Raw genomic sequence first — 15,506 nt, 5'->3', positions numbered from 1 at the left:
TTTCTCATTTCAAATTTCTATACTGGGTGGAAAAGGAAAAAAAAAGAGCTGGTGACTAATGTGTGGCATACACTCAGCATGAACAAGCAGAGGGGAGAGGGGGCAGCATATGGAGTGGGTCAGTTAGAGGGCAGGATATTTTGAATTGCAATAGATTGCAGAAACTATAAGGTTTAAGCAATGAATCACACAAAATTCTAATGAGATTGCTATTACATAAATTTTGCTGAGAAAGCACAGGCTCTGCCAAGAAAAAGCAAACCATTGTCAAGCTTAATATGATTCAGCTACCTAAATATAACAGAAAATCCACCATGGGTTTAGCAATAATCCTGGAGCTAATGGCCACCTTTGGAACCTGAAGATGGAGAAAGTTTCATTGAAGGCTGGCATTCTGAGTATGGGGTATAAACCATCTGCTGGCAGATCACCTGAATACCAGATGTCTGCGGAGTCCTTGTCTCAATCAGCGCTTTCTGGGATCTAAGCTCTAAGGATATCAAAGGAGAGAACATCTTGATCTAGGTGGAGTACATGAAGTGCCGTCTCGCCCTACTTTCTTCTCTCTGCAAACAAGGATTGTGGCAAGGATGGATGAGATACAGTTCTTTCACTTTGCCATCATCTGGAGAAATGCTGTCTTAGTCTAGTTACAGATAATATGTGCTAAGGCCGGGCATGGTGACTCACGCCTATAATCCCAGCACTTTGGGAGGCCGAGGTGGGAGGATCACCTGAAGTTGGGAGTTTGAGACTAGCCTGATCAACATGGAGAAACCCTGTCTCTAATAAAAACACAAAATTAGCTGAGCGTGGTGGTGCATGCCTGTAATCCCAGCTTCTTGGGAGGCTGAGGCAGGAGAATCGCTTGAACCCGGGAGACAGAGGTTGCAGTGAACCAAGATCGTGCCTGGGCACTCCAGCCTGGGCAACAAGAGCAAAACTCCGTCTCAAAAAAAAAAAAAAAAAGATAATATGTGCTAAAGATGGCAAAAGATTCCCTTAAACGTTTCATTCTAATTTACTAGCCCTTCTGTGAGGCAAAATGCTAAATGATCAAATAAAAGCCTGTTAAATATTCCCAATTTTTCTCACTTTAACATCCTGGGCTCCTGATCAAGGCAAACCACAGTAAGCAACCTACATGACTAATAAAAGGTTCCTCATCAAATATATGGACCTAGAGCTTCTTGACCTTCCGGGAATTCAATACTAAGTTGATTACGTTGATGCTTTATATATTTTAGAAGTTATCAAAATGCCCTGCCAAGACCACAAAGAATAACAGAAACATTTTAAATATTGGTAGGCCAAAGATGGCAGTAGGGAAGTAGCTATGTAAGCAATAACAAACACAAAAATGCCTCAATGTCAGATATCAATTATAGCATTTATTTATTTATTTATTTGTTTGTTTATTTATTTATTTAATTTTGAGGCGGAGTTTCGCTCTTGTTGCTCAGGCTGGAGTGCAATGGAACAATCTCAGCTCACTGCAACCTCTGCCTCCCAGGTTCAAGCGATTCTCCTGTTTCAGCCTCCCGAGTAGCTGTGATTACAGGTATGCACCACCATGCCAGGCTAATTTTGTATTTTTAGTAGAGATGGGGTTTCTCCATGTTGGTCAGGCTGGTCTTGAACTCCTGATCTCAGGTGATCTGCCCATCTCGGCCTCCCAAAATGCTGGGATTGTAGGCATGAGCCACTGCGCCCGGCTGTATAGCATATATTTTCTAAAGAACTGGCCATGGTGTCTTCCTAAGTATCTAATGAGGATTAACTGTGGCCTAGACACAATGCAAGCTCCCATAAAGATAACTCAGATCAGGGGCAAATGCCTTGGCTCTAATGTCAGACTGCCCTGGTTCAAGTCCTGGTTTTGCCATTTATTCACTCTGTCAGCTCAGACCAGTTCTTAACCTGCTGGGACCACAGTCTCCTCATCTGTAAAATGTGATAACAGCAGTAACCACTTCATAGCATTGTTGTGAGGACCAAATTACATGAAGTATATAAACACTTAGCAAAGGGCCAGGCACATGCTAAGAGTTTGATAAAATCAGTGCTTATTGCATATTCGAATCTACCCTCATGATTTATCTCAGTTGAAATAGAGTCCCGGAGGTTCCAAGATGGCCGAATAGGAACAGCTCCAGTCTACAGCTCCCAGTGTGAGCAAAATAGAAGACAGGTGATTTCTGCATTTCCACCTGAGGTACTGGGTTCATCTCACTGGGGCTTGTCGGACAGTGGGTGCAGGACAGTGGGTGCAGCCCATGGAACGTAAGCCAAAGCAGGGTGAGGCATCACCTCACCCCAGAAGCACAAGGGGTCAGGGAATTCCCTTTCCTAGCCAAGGGAAGTTGTGACAGACGGCACCTGGAAAATCGGGTCACTCCCACCCTAAAACTGCGCTTTTCCAATGGTCTTAGCAAATGGCACACCAGGAGATTATAACCCGTGCCTGGCTCAGAGGGTCCCACGCCCATGGAGCCTCGCTCATTGCTAGCACAGCAGTCTGAGATCAAACTGCAAGTAGGCAACGAGGCTGCGGGAGGGGTGCCCACCATTGCTGAGGCTTGAGTAGGTAAACAAAGTGGCCGGGAAGCTAGATCTGGGTGGAGCCCACCACAGCTCAAGGAGGCCTGCCTGCCTCTGTAGACTCCACCTCTAGGGGCAGGGCATAGCTGAACAAAAGGCAGCAGAAACTGCTGCAGACTTAAATGTCCCCGTCTGACACCTTTGAAGACAACAGTGGTTCTCCCAGAACAGAGTTTGAGATCTGAGAGCCGACAGACTGCCTCCTCAGGCGGGTCTCTGACCCCCGAGTAGCCTAACTGGGAGGCACCTCCCAGTAGGGGCTGACTGACACCTCACACGGCCGGGTGCCCCTCTGAGACGAAGCTTCCAGAGGAACGATCAGGCAGCAACATTGGCTGCTCTGCAATATTCGCTGTTCTGCAGCCTCCACTGGTGATACCCAGGCAAACAGGGTCTGGAGTGGACCTCCAGCAAACTCCAACAAAACTGCAGCTGAGGGTCCTGACTGTTAGAAGTAAAACTAACAAACAGAAAGGACATCCACACCAAAACCCCATCCGGACATCACCATCATCAAAGACCAAAGGCAGATAAAACCACAAAGATGGGGAGAAACCAGAGCAGAAAAGCTGAACATTCTAAAAATAAGAGTGCCTCTTCCCCTCCAAAGGAATGCAGCTCTTTGCCAGCAACGGAACAAGGCTGGACGGAGAACAACTTTGATGAGTTGAAAGAAGAAGGCTTCAGATGATCAAACTTTTCCAAGCTAAAGGAGGATGTTCAAACCCATCGCAAAGAAGCTAAAAACCTTGAAAAAAGATGAGACGAATGGCTAACTAGAATAACCGGTGTAGAGAAGACATTAAATGACCTGATGGAGATGAAAACCACGGCACGAGAACTACGTGATGCATGCACAAGCTTCAGTAGCCGATTTGATCAACTGGAAGAAAGGGTATCAGTGACTGAAGATCAAATGAATGAAATGAAGCGAGAAGAGAAGTTTAGAGAAAAAATAAAAAGAAACAAACAAAGCCTCCAAGAAATATGGGACTATGTGAAAAGACCAAATCTACGTCTGACTGGTGTACCTGAAAGTGACGGGGAGTGAAATAGAACCAAGTTGGAAAACACTCTTTGGGATATTATCCAGGAGAACTTCTCCAACCTAGCAAGGCAGGCCAACATTCAAATTCAGGAAATACAGAGAATGCCACAAAGATACTTCTCGAGAAGAGCAACTCCAAGGCACATAATTGTCAGATTCACCAAAGTTGAAATGAAGGAAAAAATGTTAAGGGCAGCCAGAGAGAACGGTTGGGTTACCCACAAAGGGAAGCCCATCAGACTAACAGTGGATCTCTCGGCAGAAACTCTACAAGCCAGAAGAGAGTGGGGGCCAATATTCAACATTCTTAAAGAGAAGAATTTTCAACCCAGAATTTCATATCCAGCCAAACTAAGCTTCATAAGTGAAGGAGGAATAAAATACTTTACAGACAAGCAAATGCTGAGAGATTTTGTCACCACCAGGTCTGCCTTACAAGAGCTCCTGAAGGAAGCACTAAACATGGAAAGGAACAACCGGTACCAGCCACTCCAAAAACATGCCAAATTGTAAAGACCATCAACGCTAGGAAGAAACTGCATCAACTAAACGAGCAAAATAACCAGCTAACATCATAATGACAGGATCAAATTCACACATAACAATATTAACTTTAAATGTAAATGGGCTAAATGCTCCAATTAAAAGACACAGACTGGCAAATTGGATAAAGAGTCAAGACCCATCAGCGTGCTGTATTCAGGAGACCCATCTCACGTGCAGACACACACATAGGCTCAGAATAAAGCGATGGAGGAAGATCTACCAAGCAAATGGAAAACAAAAAAAAGCAGGGGTTGCAATCCTAGTCTCTGATAAAACAGACTTTAAACCAACAAAGATCAAAACAGACAAAGAAGGCAACTATATAATGATAAAGGGATCAATTCAACAAGAAGAGCTAACTATCCTAAATATATATGTGCCCAGTACAGGAGCACCCAGATTCATAAAGCAAGTCCTTAGAGACCTACAAAGAGACTTAGACCCCCAAACAGTAATAATGGGAGACTTTAACACCCCACTGTCAACATTAGACAGATCAAAACAGAAAGTTAACAAGGATATCCAGGAATTGAACTCAGCTCTGCGCCAAGTGGACCTAATACACATCTACAGAACTCTCCACCCCAAATCAACAGAATATACATTCTTCTCAGCACCACATCGCACTTATTCCAAAATTGAACACATAGTTGGAAGTAAAGCACTCCTCAGCAAATGTAAAAGAACAGAAATTATAACAAACTGTCTCTCAGACCACAGTGCAATCAAACTAGAACTCAGGATTAAGAAACTCATTCAAAACCGCTCAACTACATGGAAACTGAACAACCTGCTCCTGAATGACTACTGGGTACATAATGAAATGAAGGCAGAAATAAAGATGTTCTTTGAAACCAATGAGAACATAGACACAACATACCAGAATCTATGGGATACATTTAAAGCAGGGTGTGGAGGGAAATTTATAGCACCAAATGCCCACAAGAGAAAGCAGGAAAGATCTAAAATTGACACCCTAACATCACAATTAAAAGAACTAGAGAAGCAAGAGCAAACACATTCAAAAGCCAGCAGAAGGCAAGAAATAACTAAGATCAGAGCAGAACTGAAGGAGACAGAGACACAAAAAACCCTTCAAAAAATCAATGAATCCAGGAGCTGTTTTTTTGAAAAAGATCAACAAAATTGATAGACCACTAGCAAGACTAATAAAGAAGAAAAGAGAGGCTAGGCACGGTGGCTCATGCCTGTAATCCCAGCACTTTGGGAGGCCGAGGCGGGCGGATCACGAGGTCAGGAGATCAAGACCATCCTGGCTAACACGGTGAAACCCCATCTCTATAAAAAATTAGCCGGGCTTGGTGGCGGGCGCCTGTAGTCCTAGCTACTCAGGAGGCTGAGGCAGGAGAATTGCGTGAACACGGGAGGCGGAGCTTGTAGTGAGCCGAGATCATGCCACTGCACTCCAGCCTGGGCGACAGAGTAAGACTCTGTCTCAAAAAAAAAAGAGAGAGAGAGAGAAGAATCAAATATCAAATAGGCGCATAAAAAATGATAAAGGGGATATCACCACCGATCCCACAGAAATACAAACTACCATCAGAGAATACTATAAACATCTCAACACAAATAAACTAGAAAATCTAGAAGAAATGGATAAATTCCTGGACACATACACCCTCCCAAGACTAAACCAGTAGGAAGTTGAATCCCTGAATAGACCAATAACTGGCTCTGAAATTGAGGCAATAATAGCCTACCAAACAAAAAAAGTCCAGGACTAGACAGGTTCACAGCCGAATTCTACCAGTGGTACAAAGAGGAGCTGGTACCATTCCTTCCCTCTGAAACTATTCCAATAAATAGAAAAAGAGGGACTCTTCCCTAACTCATTTTATGAGGCCAGCATCATCCTGATACCAAAGCCTGGCAGAGACACAACAAAACAAGAGAATTTTAGACCAATATCCCTGATGAACATTGATGCAAAAATCCTCAATAAAATACTGGCAAACTGAATCCAGCAGCACATCAAAAAGCTTATCCACCATGATCAACTTGGCTTCATCCCTGGGATGCAAGGCTGGTTCAACATATGCAAATCAATAAACGTAATCCATCATATAAACAGAACCAAAGACAAAAACCATGACTACCTCAACAGATGCAGAAAAGGCCTTCAAGAAAATTCAACAGCCCTTCATGCTAAAAACTCTCAATAAATTAGGTATTGATGGGATGTATCTCAAAATAATAAGAGATATTTATGACAAACCCACAGCCAATATCATACTGAATGGGCAAAAACTGGAAGCATTCCCTTTGAAAACTGGCACAAGACAGGGATGCCCTCTCTCACCACTCCTATTCAACAAAGTGTTGGAAGTTCTGGCCAGGACAATCAGGCAGGAGAAAGAAATAAAAGGTATTCAATTAGGAAAAGAGGAAGTCAAATTGTCCCTGTTTGCAGATGACATGATTGTATATTTAGAAAACCCCGTCATCTCAGCCCAAAATCTCCTTAAGCTGATAAGCAACTTCAGCAAAGTCTCAGAATACAAAATCAATGTGCAAAAATCACAAGCATTCTTATACACCAATAACAGACAAACAGAGAGCCAAATCATGAGTGAACTCCCATTCACAATTGCTTCAAAGAGAATAAAATACCTAGGAATCCAACTTACAAGGGATGTGAAGGACCTCTTCAAGGAGAACTACAAACCACTGCTCAACGAAATAAAAGAGGATACAAACAAATAGAAGAACATTCCATGCTCATGGATAGGAAGAATCAATATTGTGCAAATGGCCATACTGCCCAAGGTAATTTATAGATTCAATGCCATCCCCATCAAGCTACCAATGACTTTCTTCACAGAATTGGAAAAAACTACTTTAAAGTTCATATGGAACCAAAAAAGAGCCCGCATTGCCAAGACAATCCTAAGCCAAAAGAACAAAGCTGGAGGCATCACGCTACCTGACTTCAAATTATACTACAAGGCTGCAGTAACCAAACAGCATGGTACTGGTACCAAAACAGAGATATAGACCAATGGAACAGAACAGAGCCCTCAGAAATAATACCACACATCTACAATCATCTGATCTTTGACAAACCTGACAAAAACAAGCAATGGGGAAATGATTCCCTATTTAATAAATGGTGCTGGGAAAACTGGCTAGCCATATGTAGAAAGCTGAAACTGGATCCCTTCCTTACACCTTATACAAAAATCAATTCAAGACGGATTAAAGACTTAACAACGTTAGACCTAAAACCATAAAAACCCTAGAAGAAAACCTAGGCAATACCATTCAGGACATAGGCATGGGCAAGGACTTCACGTCTAAAACACCAAAAGCAATGGCAACAAAAGCCAAAATTGACAAATGGGATCTAATTAAACTAAAGAGCTTCTGCACAGCAAAAGAAACTACCATCAGAGTGAACAGGCAACCTACAGAATGGAAGAAAATTTTTGCAATCTACCCATCTAACAAAGGGCTAATATCCAGAATCTACAAAGAACTTAAACAAATTTACAAGAAAAAATCAAACAACCCCATCAAAAAGTGGGCAAAGGAGATGAACAGACACTTCTCAAAAGAAGACATTTATGCAGCCAAAAGACACATGAAAAAATGCTCATCACTGGCCATCAGAGAAATGCAAATCAAAACCACAATGAGATACCATCTCACACCAGTTAGAATGGTGATCATTAAAAAGTCAGGAAACAACAGGTGCTGGAGAGGATGTGGAGAAATAGGAACACTTTTACACTGTTGGTGGGACTGTAAACTAGTTCAACCATTGTGGAAGACAGTGTGGCAATTCCTCAAGGATCTAGAACTAGAAATACCATTTGACCCAGCCATACCATTACTGGATATATACCCAAAGGATTATAAATCATGCTGCTATAAAGACACATGCACACATGAGGTTTATTGCGGCACTATTCACAATAGCAAAGACTTGGAACCAACCCAAATGTCCATCAATGATAGACTGGATTAAGAAAATGTGGCACATATACACCATGGAATACTATGCAGCCATAAAAAAGGATGAGTTCATGTCCATTGTAGGGACATGGATGAAGCTGGAAACCATCATTCTCAGTGAACTATCGCAAAGACAGAAAACCAAACACTGCATGTTCTCACTCATAGGTGGGAACTGAACAATGAGAACACTTGGACAAAGGATGGGGAACATCACACACCGGGGCCTGTCGTGGAGTGTGGGGAGCGGGGAGGGATAGCATTAGGAGATATTCCTAATGTAAATGATGAGTTAATGGGTGCAGCACACCAACATGGCACATGTGTACATATGTAACAAACCTGCACGTTGTGCACATGTACCCTAGAACTTAAAGTATAATTAAAAAAAAAAAAGAAAGAAATAGAGTCCCTACAGACATAGTTTATCTCTTTCATCCTGAAGATTGGTAAGTCAGCATCAGACTGTTATGAATTGGAGAAAAAACAGAAAAGGAAAGTAACTTTCTGAAGGTCAGGGCCAATACCTCCCTAGCCAAGTCTCTACCTCCTGCTTTTCCAAAAAGAATGAGGTGCTTACCAGCTCTCCAAAGTGTTTCATGGCATATTCTAACACTCCGGCCGCTGCCTCCGGCTGCTGTAGCTTATTATTAATGCTGAGAAAACAAAGGGAAAAGGTAGTTACACTCAACAGGTCTGAGGGTGGGACATGTGGGGGTCATTTGTGGGCAGATGGTTCACCAGGCACTTTGAGGACAATGTCTTGCAGATGTTGAAAGAGTATCAATTATCTATTACCATCCAGAAAGCTCAGTTTAAATCGTTTCATCTGAAAGAGGTTTGTGCTCTCCTCCCATGATTCTGGGGGTCAGTAATGGGAACACTCATCTTGCCGCTCTGTGGCCCTTCCTTTAAGAGCACAGACTAGGCCGGGTGTGGTGGCTCACGCCTGTAATCCCAGCACTTTGGGAGGCTGAGGAGGTTGGATCACGAGGTCAGGAGATCAAGACCATCCTGGCTAACAAGGTGAAACCCTGTCTCTACTAAAAATACAAAAAAATTAGCCGGGCGTGGTGGCAGGCACCTGTAGTCCCAGCTACTCAGGAGGCTGAGGCAGGAGAATGGCGTGAACCTGGGAGGCAGAGCTTGCAGTGAGCTGAGACCGTGCCACTGCACTCCAGCCTGGGGGACAGAGTGAGACACTGTCTCAAAAAAAAAAAAAAAAAAAAAAAAAAGAGCATAGACTGGTTTCCTCTTGGACGCTGGCAGGCAGGCAACATGTGTCTGTTTCTGAAACACCAGAAACCTTGGATACGAAATTATCCCTGTTGTAGTACACAATCATATGAGACCCCTCTGAACTTTTTTTTTTTTTGAGACAGGGTCTTGCTATGTTGTCCAGGCTGGTCTCAGACTCCTGGGCTCAAGTGATCCTCCTGCCTCAGCCTCCTGAGTAGCTGGGATTACAGGTACACACCACAGCACCTGGCTCCTCTGAACTTCTAAGTCTTAACTTCTCATCAGTTGCCTTCAGTAGTAGGAATAACAAAATTAATCAAAACCATCAGACTCTGTGAGTGACACAGGTGGCACCAAGGTTGGGGCATGCACATCAATGACAGAACCCTGGGAGCTGTGGCAATGCAGCCCTGCTGACTGTTCTGACAGAGCCCACCCCCTTCAAATTCAGATGCCTCCCTAGACCCTCTTCAGGGGCTGTTCCCTTCCACCCTTTGCAGAAGGCTGCCAAGGGACCATATCTAGAGTTTCTTGAACTGGCCTCTACTGTAGAGAAGCTTTTCACTAATGACACCCTGCTCTGCTGATGCCATCTTTAGGCTGGAGGACTGTTACCACACTGGGACAACTGGGCAGTGCCACTGGGAGGCCTGGTGCCTGCAGTTGGTTCATCAGAGGCTGCTAGGAGGCCTTGAAAACAGAGTAGCCATGGGGGCTTAGATCCTTGTTCCTGTAGGAACTTATGCAACTAAGCTCAATACTAAATATAAGCCTGAGTTATGGAAGGAAGGGAAAGAGGGGAGGGCGAAGGAGCTCGCTTGAGAAATCCACAAGACCACAATGATTATATCTGTTTAAAGGTAGGGAGCAAAATGTGACACATCAACCTGGGAGTCTAGACTGGTTTAATGAGCAAGGATCCAGTTTACTGCTTTGAGTACAAACTGTCTGCTTGACCAGAATTAATTTTTAAGTGGTTTTGGGAAATTCCAGGATTTGAGTTCAATGTGGTAATATGGCAAGAAATTGCTGTTATAAATATTATTTTTAAAAATCCAAATTCCACCACATTTCTTCCAATAAAACCAAAGGAAATTGCCCAGAAATCTAAAGAAGCTAACATTTGTGAAAGTAATAATCTAATGCCTCATGTTTACAAAGCGTTTTCAAATAATCTTTCCAATCCATCACTTCTTTGACCTCATGCATCCCTAAGAGTGGGAACGGAGAGGTGTTATGAGACCTGTTTCACTAACGGGGAAGCTAAAGCCCAGGAAAGGCAGGGATTTTCCCCAAGGCCCACAGGAATCAGGAAAGTCCCCACAGTAAATCAAGCACCTTATGCCTCTTTGTTAAGGAAAAGTTGGGGGTGAAACAGCCTTGGATTTCGAGTTAGAAGATGGGGTTTTTCCCCATGTCAGACTGATCACATGCTGACGTGATAACAAGTTTGAGGGAGACACATCTCACCACATGTGATGGTAAAAACCCAATCATCATGCATAAATGTATACAAAAGGATTGAAACTTGGGTTTAACTTTCTGGAGGTCTAATTCTGCCACTTATAAGCTGTGTGATCATAAATAAGTCGTTTCAAAAATTTTAATTTTTAATTTTTTTAGGTACATAGTAGGATATATTTAACTCATCTTTTTCGAATGTAAATTCCTTATCTATATAACAGGGCTAATATCACCTCCTCCTTCAGAGGGTTCTTCGGGGAATTAAACAATGAACATGCAATTGCTAAGCAGGTCCTTCACCTGTGTTTGTCCAAGCATAAAAACTGCTAAAACACAGTGATATGCTTGTCTGCAGAAATAACATACACCTACGGTGGAGACTTAAGTTAGGACTAGGAAGTCATCACTGCGAATTCCCAATGTTTCCTGAGTAGAACTGTTCGAGTGTCCAGTATCCAGTTTCTAGGCTCCAGATTTGTTGGGGAAGCTATGGGGCTGATGCTTCTTGAGCTGGTACTAAGCAAGGCAATGAGCCAGAATATGCTCCATAAGTTAGCCTGCTACAAAATTCGGAGATGTTTTTAATTTCAGAGTGAAACCACGGCATGATGGTTTCCCTTAGGAAGCCCTATATGAGGTTTTCTAAGCTAAGAATGAAAAGCAAGTCTAAACGGACCTACTCCACTGTAGGTTCATTGGGAAGCAGTTCCCAATGCCACTTGGCCCCATAAATCAGGTACTGGGCTTTGTGCCCAATCACATGGGGCTGGGTAAACTGTACTAATAATATTACAGGTATAGATTTGGTATACCTGTATATATTTGGTATATAATATAATAATATATTATATTATAATATATAATATATATAATATATAATATATAATATAATATATATAATATATAATATATAATATATATAATATATATAATATATAATATATAATATAATATATTATAATATATTATATAATACAGGTATAATATAATATACCTGTATATTTGGTATATAATATAATAGGTATAGATTTGGGATTATCTAGTTCCTTGAAGCCAAATAAAGATTTTGGAAGCATAAGAAAACAGGAAAAAAGAAAGCCAGTGGCTGGGCACAGTGGTTCATGCCTGTAATCCCAGCACTTTGGGAGGTTGAGGAAGGAGGATTGCTTGAGCTCAGGAGTTTTAAACCAGCCTGGGCAACATAGTGAGACCCCATCTCTATTAAAGAAAAATAATAATAATAAAAAAAGAAAGCCAGTATATAGTCTATATATTTTAATGATATGGTCCCTGTATTATTACAATGGATTCTTGGGATGAAGGCCATCTTTATTTCAATCCTATCCTTTTCTTTTTTTTTTTTGTTTTTTTGAGAGATGGAGTTTCACTCTTGTTGCCCAGGCTGGAGTGCAGTAGTGTGATCTCAGTTCACTGCAACCCCTGCCTCCCAGGTTTAAGTGATTCTCCTGCCTCAGCCTCTGGAGTAGCTGGGATTACAGGCGCACACCACCACACCACACACGCCGGGCGGCCTTGGTAGGAGTAAAAAATTGTTCTGATAAGGAAGATAAAGTGTTCTTCACCTGAACCAGAAGAAACTAACTCTAAGAAACGACATAAAAATCTGAGGCCGAGGTGGGTGAATCATGAGGTCAGGAGTTCGAGACCAGTCTGGCCAACCCAGTGAAACCCCGTCTCTACTAAAAATACAAAAATTAGCCGGGCGTGGTGGCGGGCACCTGTAATCCCAGCTACTCGGGAGGCTGAGGCAGGAGAATTGCTTGAACCCAGGAGGTGGAGGTTGCAGTGAGCCGAGATTATGCCACTGCACTCCAGTCTGGGTGACAGAGCTAGACTCTATCTCAAAAAAAAAAAAAAAAAAGAAAAAAGAAAAAGAAAATCCGGGAGTTCAAACAACTGTCTTCAATCTTGTGCTCTGGAAAACATTCTATTTTCTTTTCTTCTTTCTTTCTTTTTTAAAGAGACAGGGTCTTGCTCTGTTATCCAGGCTGAAGTTCAGTGGCACAATCATGGCTCACTGCAGCCTCAATCTCCTGGCTCAAGCAATCCTCTGGCCTCAGCCTCCCAAACTGCTGGGATGACAGGTGTGAGGCACTGCACCTGGCCTCCAGCCTATTTTTAAATTTTAACATTACCGAAGCTCAACTCATTCCGAGGAGAAAACAACAAAAACAAAAACAAATACAAGTCTTTTCCTAATCCACTCTCCCAATTATCACAGTGCATAAAAAATGAGTTTTACAACAAACTGACCAAAATTAGGAAGTGGTGATTAGGGACCTCGAAAGAGAAACAAATTTTACCTTAATACAGCTACGGCCTTGATATACCACCTCTATGGACTGACCAGCATAGCTTTGCAAATTAAAAATGTAAAAACATATGGCCCTAACTCCTTTAAGAGAGAGTCCAGGCCAGGCACGGTGGCTCATGCCTATAATTCCAGAGCTTTGGGAGGCCAAGGTAGGAGGATAACCTGAAGCCAGTAGTTTGAGACCAGGCTGGCCAACATGGTGAAACCCCATCTCTACTAAAAATACAAAAATTAGCCAGGTGTTGTGGCACATGCTTGTAATCCCAGCTACTCGGAAGGCTGAGGCAGGAGAATCACTTGAACCTGGGAAGGTTGCAGTGAGCCAAGATTGTGCCACTGCACTCCAGCCTGGGCAATAAGAGCAAAACTCCATCTCAAAAAAAAAAAAAAAGAGAGAGAGAGAGAGAGTCCAATGACTTATCTGTATAATATTTCCCATTTGAATGTGTGGAGGCAGGTCAGGCTGCAGACAGAGCTCAGTGGGCAGGAAAGAGGGCAACAGGCTGGGCTCACTGGGGGACCAGGCCTTTACCAGTGGCCATTAAACTTGGGGGTGCACCTTGGGATCCATGATAAGCTCTTATTGAGCAGCAAGAACATAATCATTAAAAAATTACAACTTTGGCTGGGTGCGGTGGCTCACGCCTGTAATCCCAGCACTTTGGGAGGCTGAGGCGGGCGGATCACGAGGTCAGGAGATCGAGACCATCCTGGCTAACATGGTGAAACCCCGTCTCTACTAAAAATACAAAAGTTAGCCAGGCATGGTGGTGGGCGCCTGTATAGTCCTAGCTACGCAGGAGACTGAGGCAGGAGAATGGCATGAACCCGAGAGGTGGAGCTTGCAGTGAGCCGAGGTCACACCACTGCATTCCAACCTGGGTGACTGCGAGACTCTGTCTCAAAAAAAAAAAAAAAAAAATACAACTTTGGGCCAGGCGCGGTGGCTCACGCCTGTAATCCCAGCACTGTGGGAGGCCGAGGTGGGCAGATCACGAGGTCAGGAGTTCGAGACCAGCCTGGCCAACATGGTGAAACCCCATCTCTACTAAAAATACAAAAGTTAGCTGAGCGTGGTGGCGAACGCCTGTAATTGCAGCTACTCGGGAGGCTGAGGCAGGAGGATCGCTTGAACCCAGGAGGTGGAGGTTGCCGAGATCGCACCACTGCACTCCAGCCTGAGCCAAAAGCAAGACTCTGTCTCAAAAAAAAAAAAATTACAACTTTGACTAAACTCATGAAAAATGAACACTCTCGCTCTGAGAAATTAATTTCTTTGTCTCTGATTTGAGAACCTGAAGGTAAGAAGGTCACTGTCCATATCCACTCTCTTTCTTTTCTTTTTTTTTTTTTTTTTGAGACCGGGTCTCACTCTGTCACCCAGGCTGGAGTGCAATGGCGCGATCTCAGCTCACTGCACCCTCCGCTTCTTGGGTTCAAGCAATTCTCCTGTCTTAGCCTCCTGAGTAGCCGGGATTACCGGTGCCCATCAGCATACCTGGCTAATTTTTGTATTTTTAGTAGAGATGGGGTTTTGCCATGTTGGCCAGGCTGGTCTAGAACTCCTGACCTCAGGTGATCTGTCCGCCTCGGTCTCCCAAAGTGCTGGGATTACAGATGTGAGCCACCTCGCCTGGCCCACTCTCTTTTTTTCACGACAAGGTCTGGTTCTGTTATCCAAGGTGGAGTGCAATGGTGCGATCTCAGGTCACTGCAACCTCCACCCCCTGGACTCACGCAATCCTCCCACCTCAGCCTCTCAAAGGCCTACACCACCACACACATTATTATTTTGTTTTTGTATTTTTAGTAGAAATGAAGTTTTGCTGTGTTGCCCAGGCTGGTCTCGAACTCCTGAGCTCAAGTGATCTGCCTGTCTCAGCCTCCCAAATTGTTAGGATTATAGGCACAAGCCACCACGCCCAGCCACACCTACTCTCTTGATTGTTCAAAGAATAAAGAGATTTTTAGCGAACCAGCTGCTATCAGCCTGTGTATTTATTTCTTCTTCCCCCTTTTTCACTTTAATTTCCTACAGGACTTTCTCCCTAAGCTACATTTCTCTTATTTCCTTCTGAGGAGTTCCCATGCACGCCTCTAAAGCTGCTGGAGAATACTAATTATGGATGTGGATGCTCTGGACAGTGAAGTGAGCAGGCTTATTAATCCTGGTGATCAAGAGAGTCTGTTATCTTGTTTGGGATCTTAATTTTTTCTTCTTCCTCCATGCCTTCTGCCACTCCATCACGGAAGGCAACAAGAAGAAGATACAAGAAGAAGATACCAAAATAAGAAGAG

The 15,506-nt window shown here is 43.2% G+C and overlaps 1 protein-coding gene and 1 non-coding gene across 4 annotated transcripts in view; both read right to left on the bottom strand.

Annotated features, from left to right (window-relative positions):
* Nucleotides 1-15,506, bottom strand: part of MTOR (mechanistic target of rapamycin kinase) — a 156,145-nt gene that overhangs the window by 52,481 nt on the left and 88,158 nt on the right. For all 3 annotated transcript variants that reach the window (XM_031011230.3, XM_031011235.3, XM_031011231.3), the window contains exon 29: nt 8,751-8,826. In XM_031011230.3, the coding sequence (XP_030867090.1) occupies nt 8,751-8,826 (76 nt within the window). The remainder of the gene's footprint in view (nt 1-8,750; nt 8,827-15,506) is intronic.
* LOC115932556 (small nucleolar RNA U13) lies at nt 10,825-10,931 on the bottom strand. Its single transcript, XR_004068825.1, has one exon. It is a non-coding gene; the product is annotated as a small nucleolar RNA U13 (small nucleolar RNA).

This window comes from Gorilla gorilla, chromosome 1 (genome assembly GCF_029281585.2).
Source record: "Gorilla gorilla gorilla isolate KB3781 chromosome 1, NHGRI_mGorGor1-v2.1_pri, whole genome shotgun sequence".
Classification (NCBI taxonomy): domain Eukaryota; kingdom Metazoa; phylum Chordata; class Mammalia; order Primates; family Hominidae; genus Gorilla; species Gorilla gorilla.
Note: the sequence above shows the minus strand (reverse complement) of the source record. Positions and strands in the feature narration are given on the sequence as shown.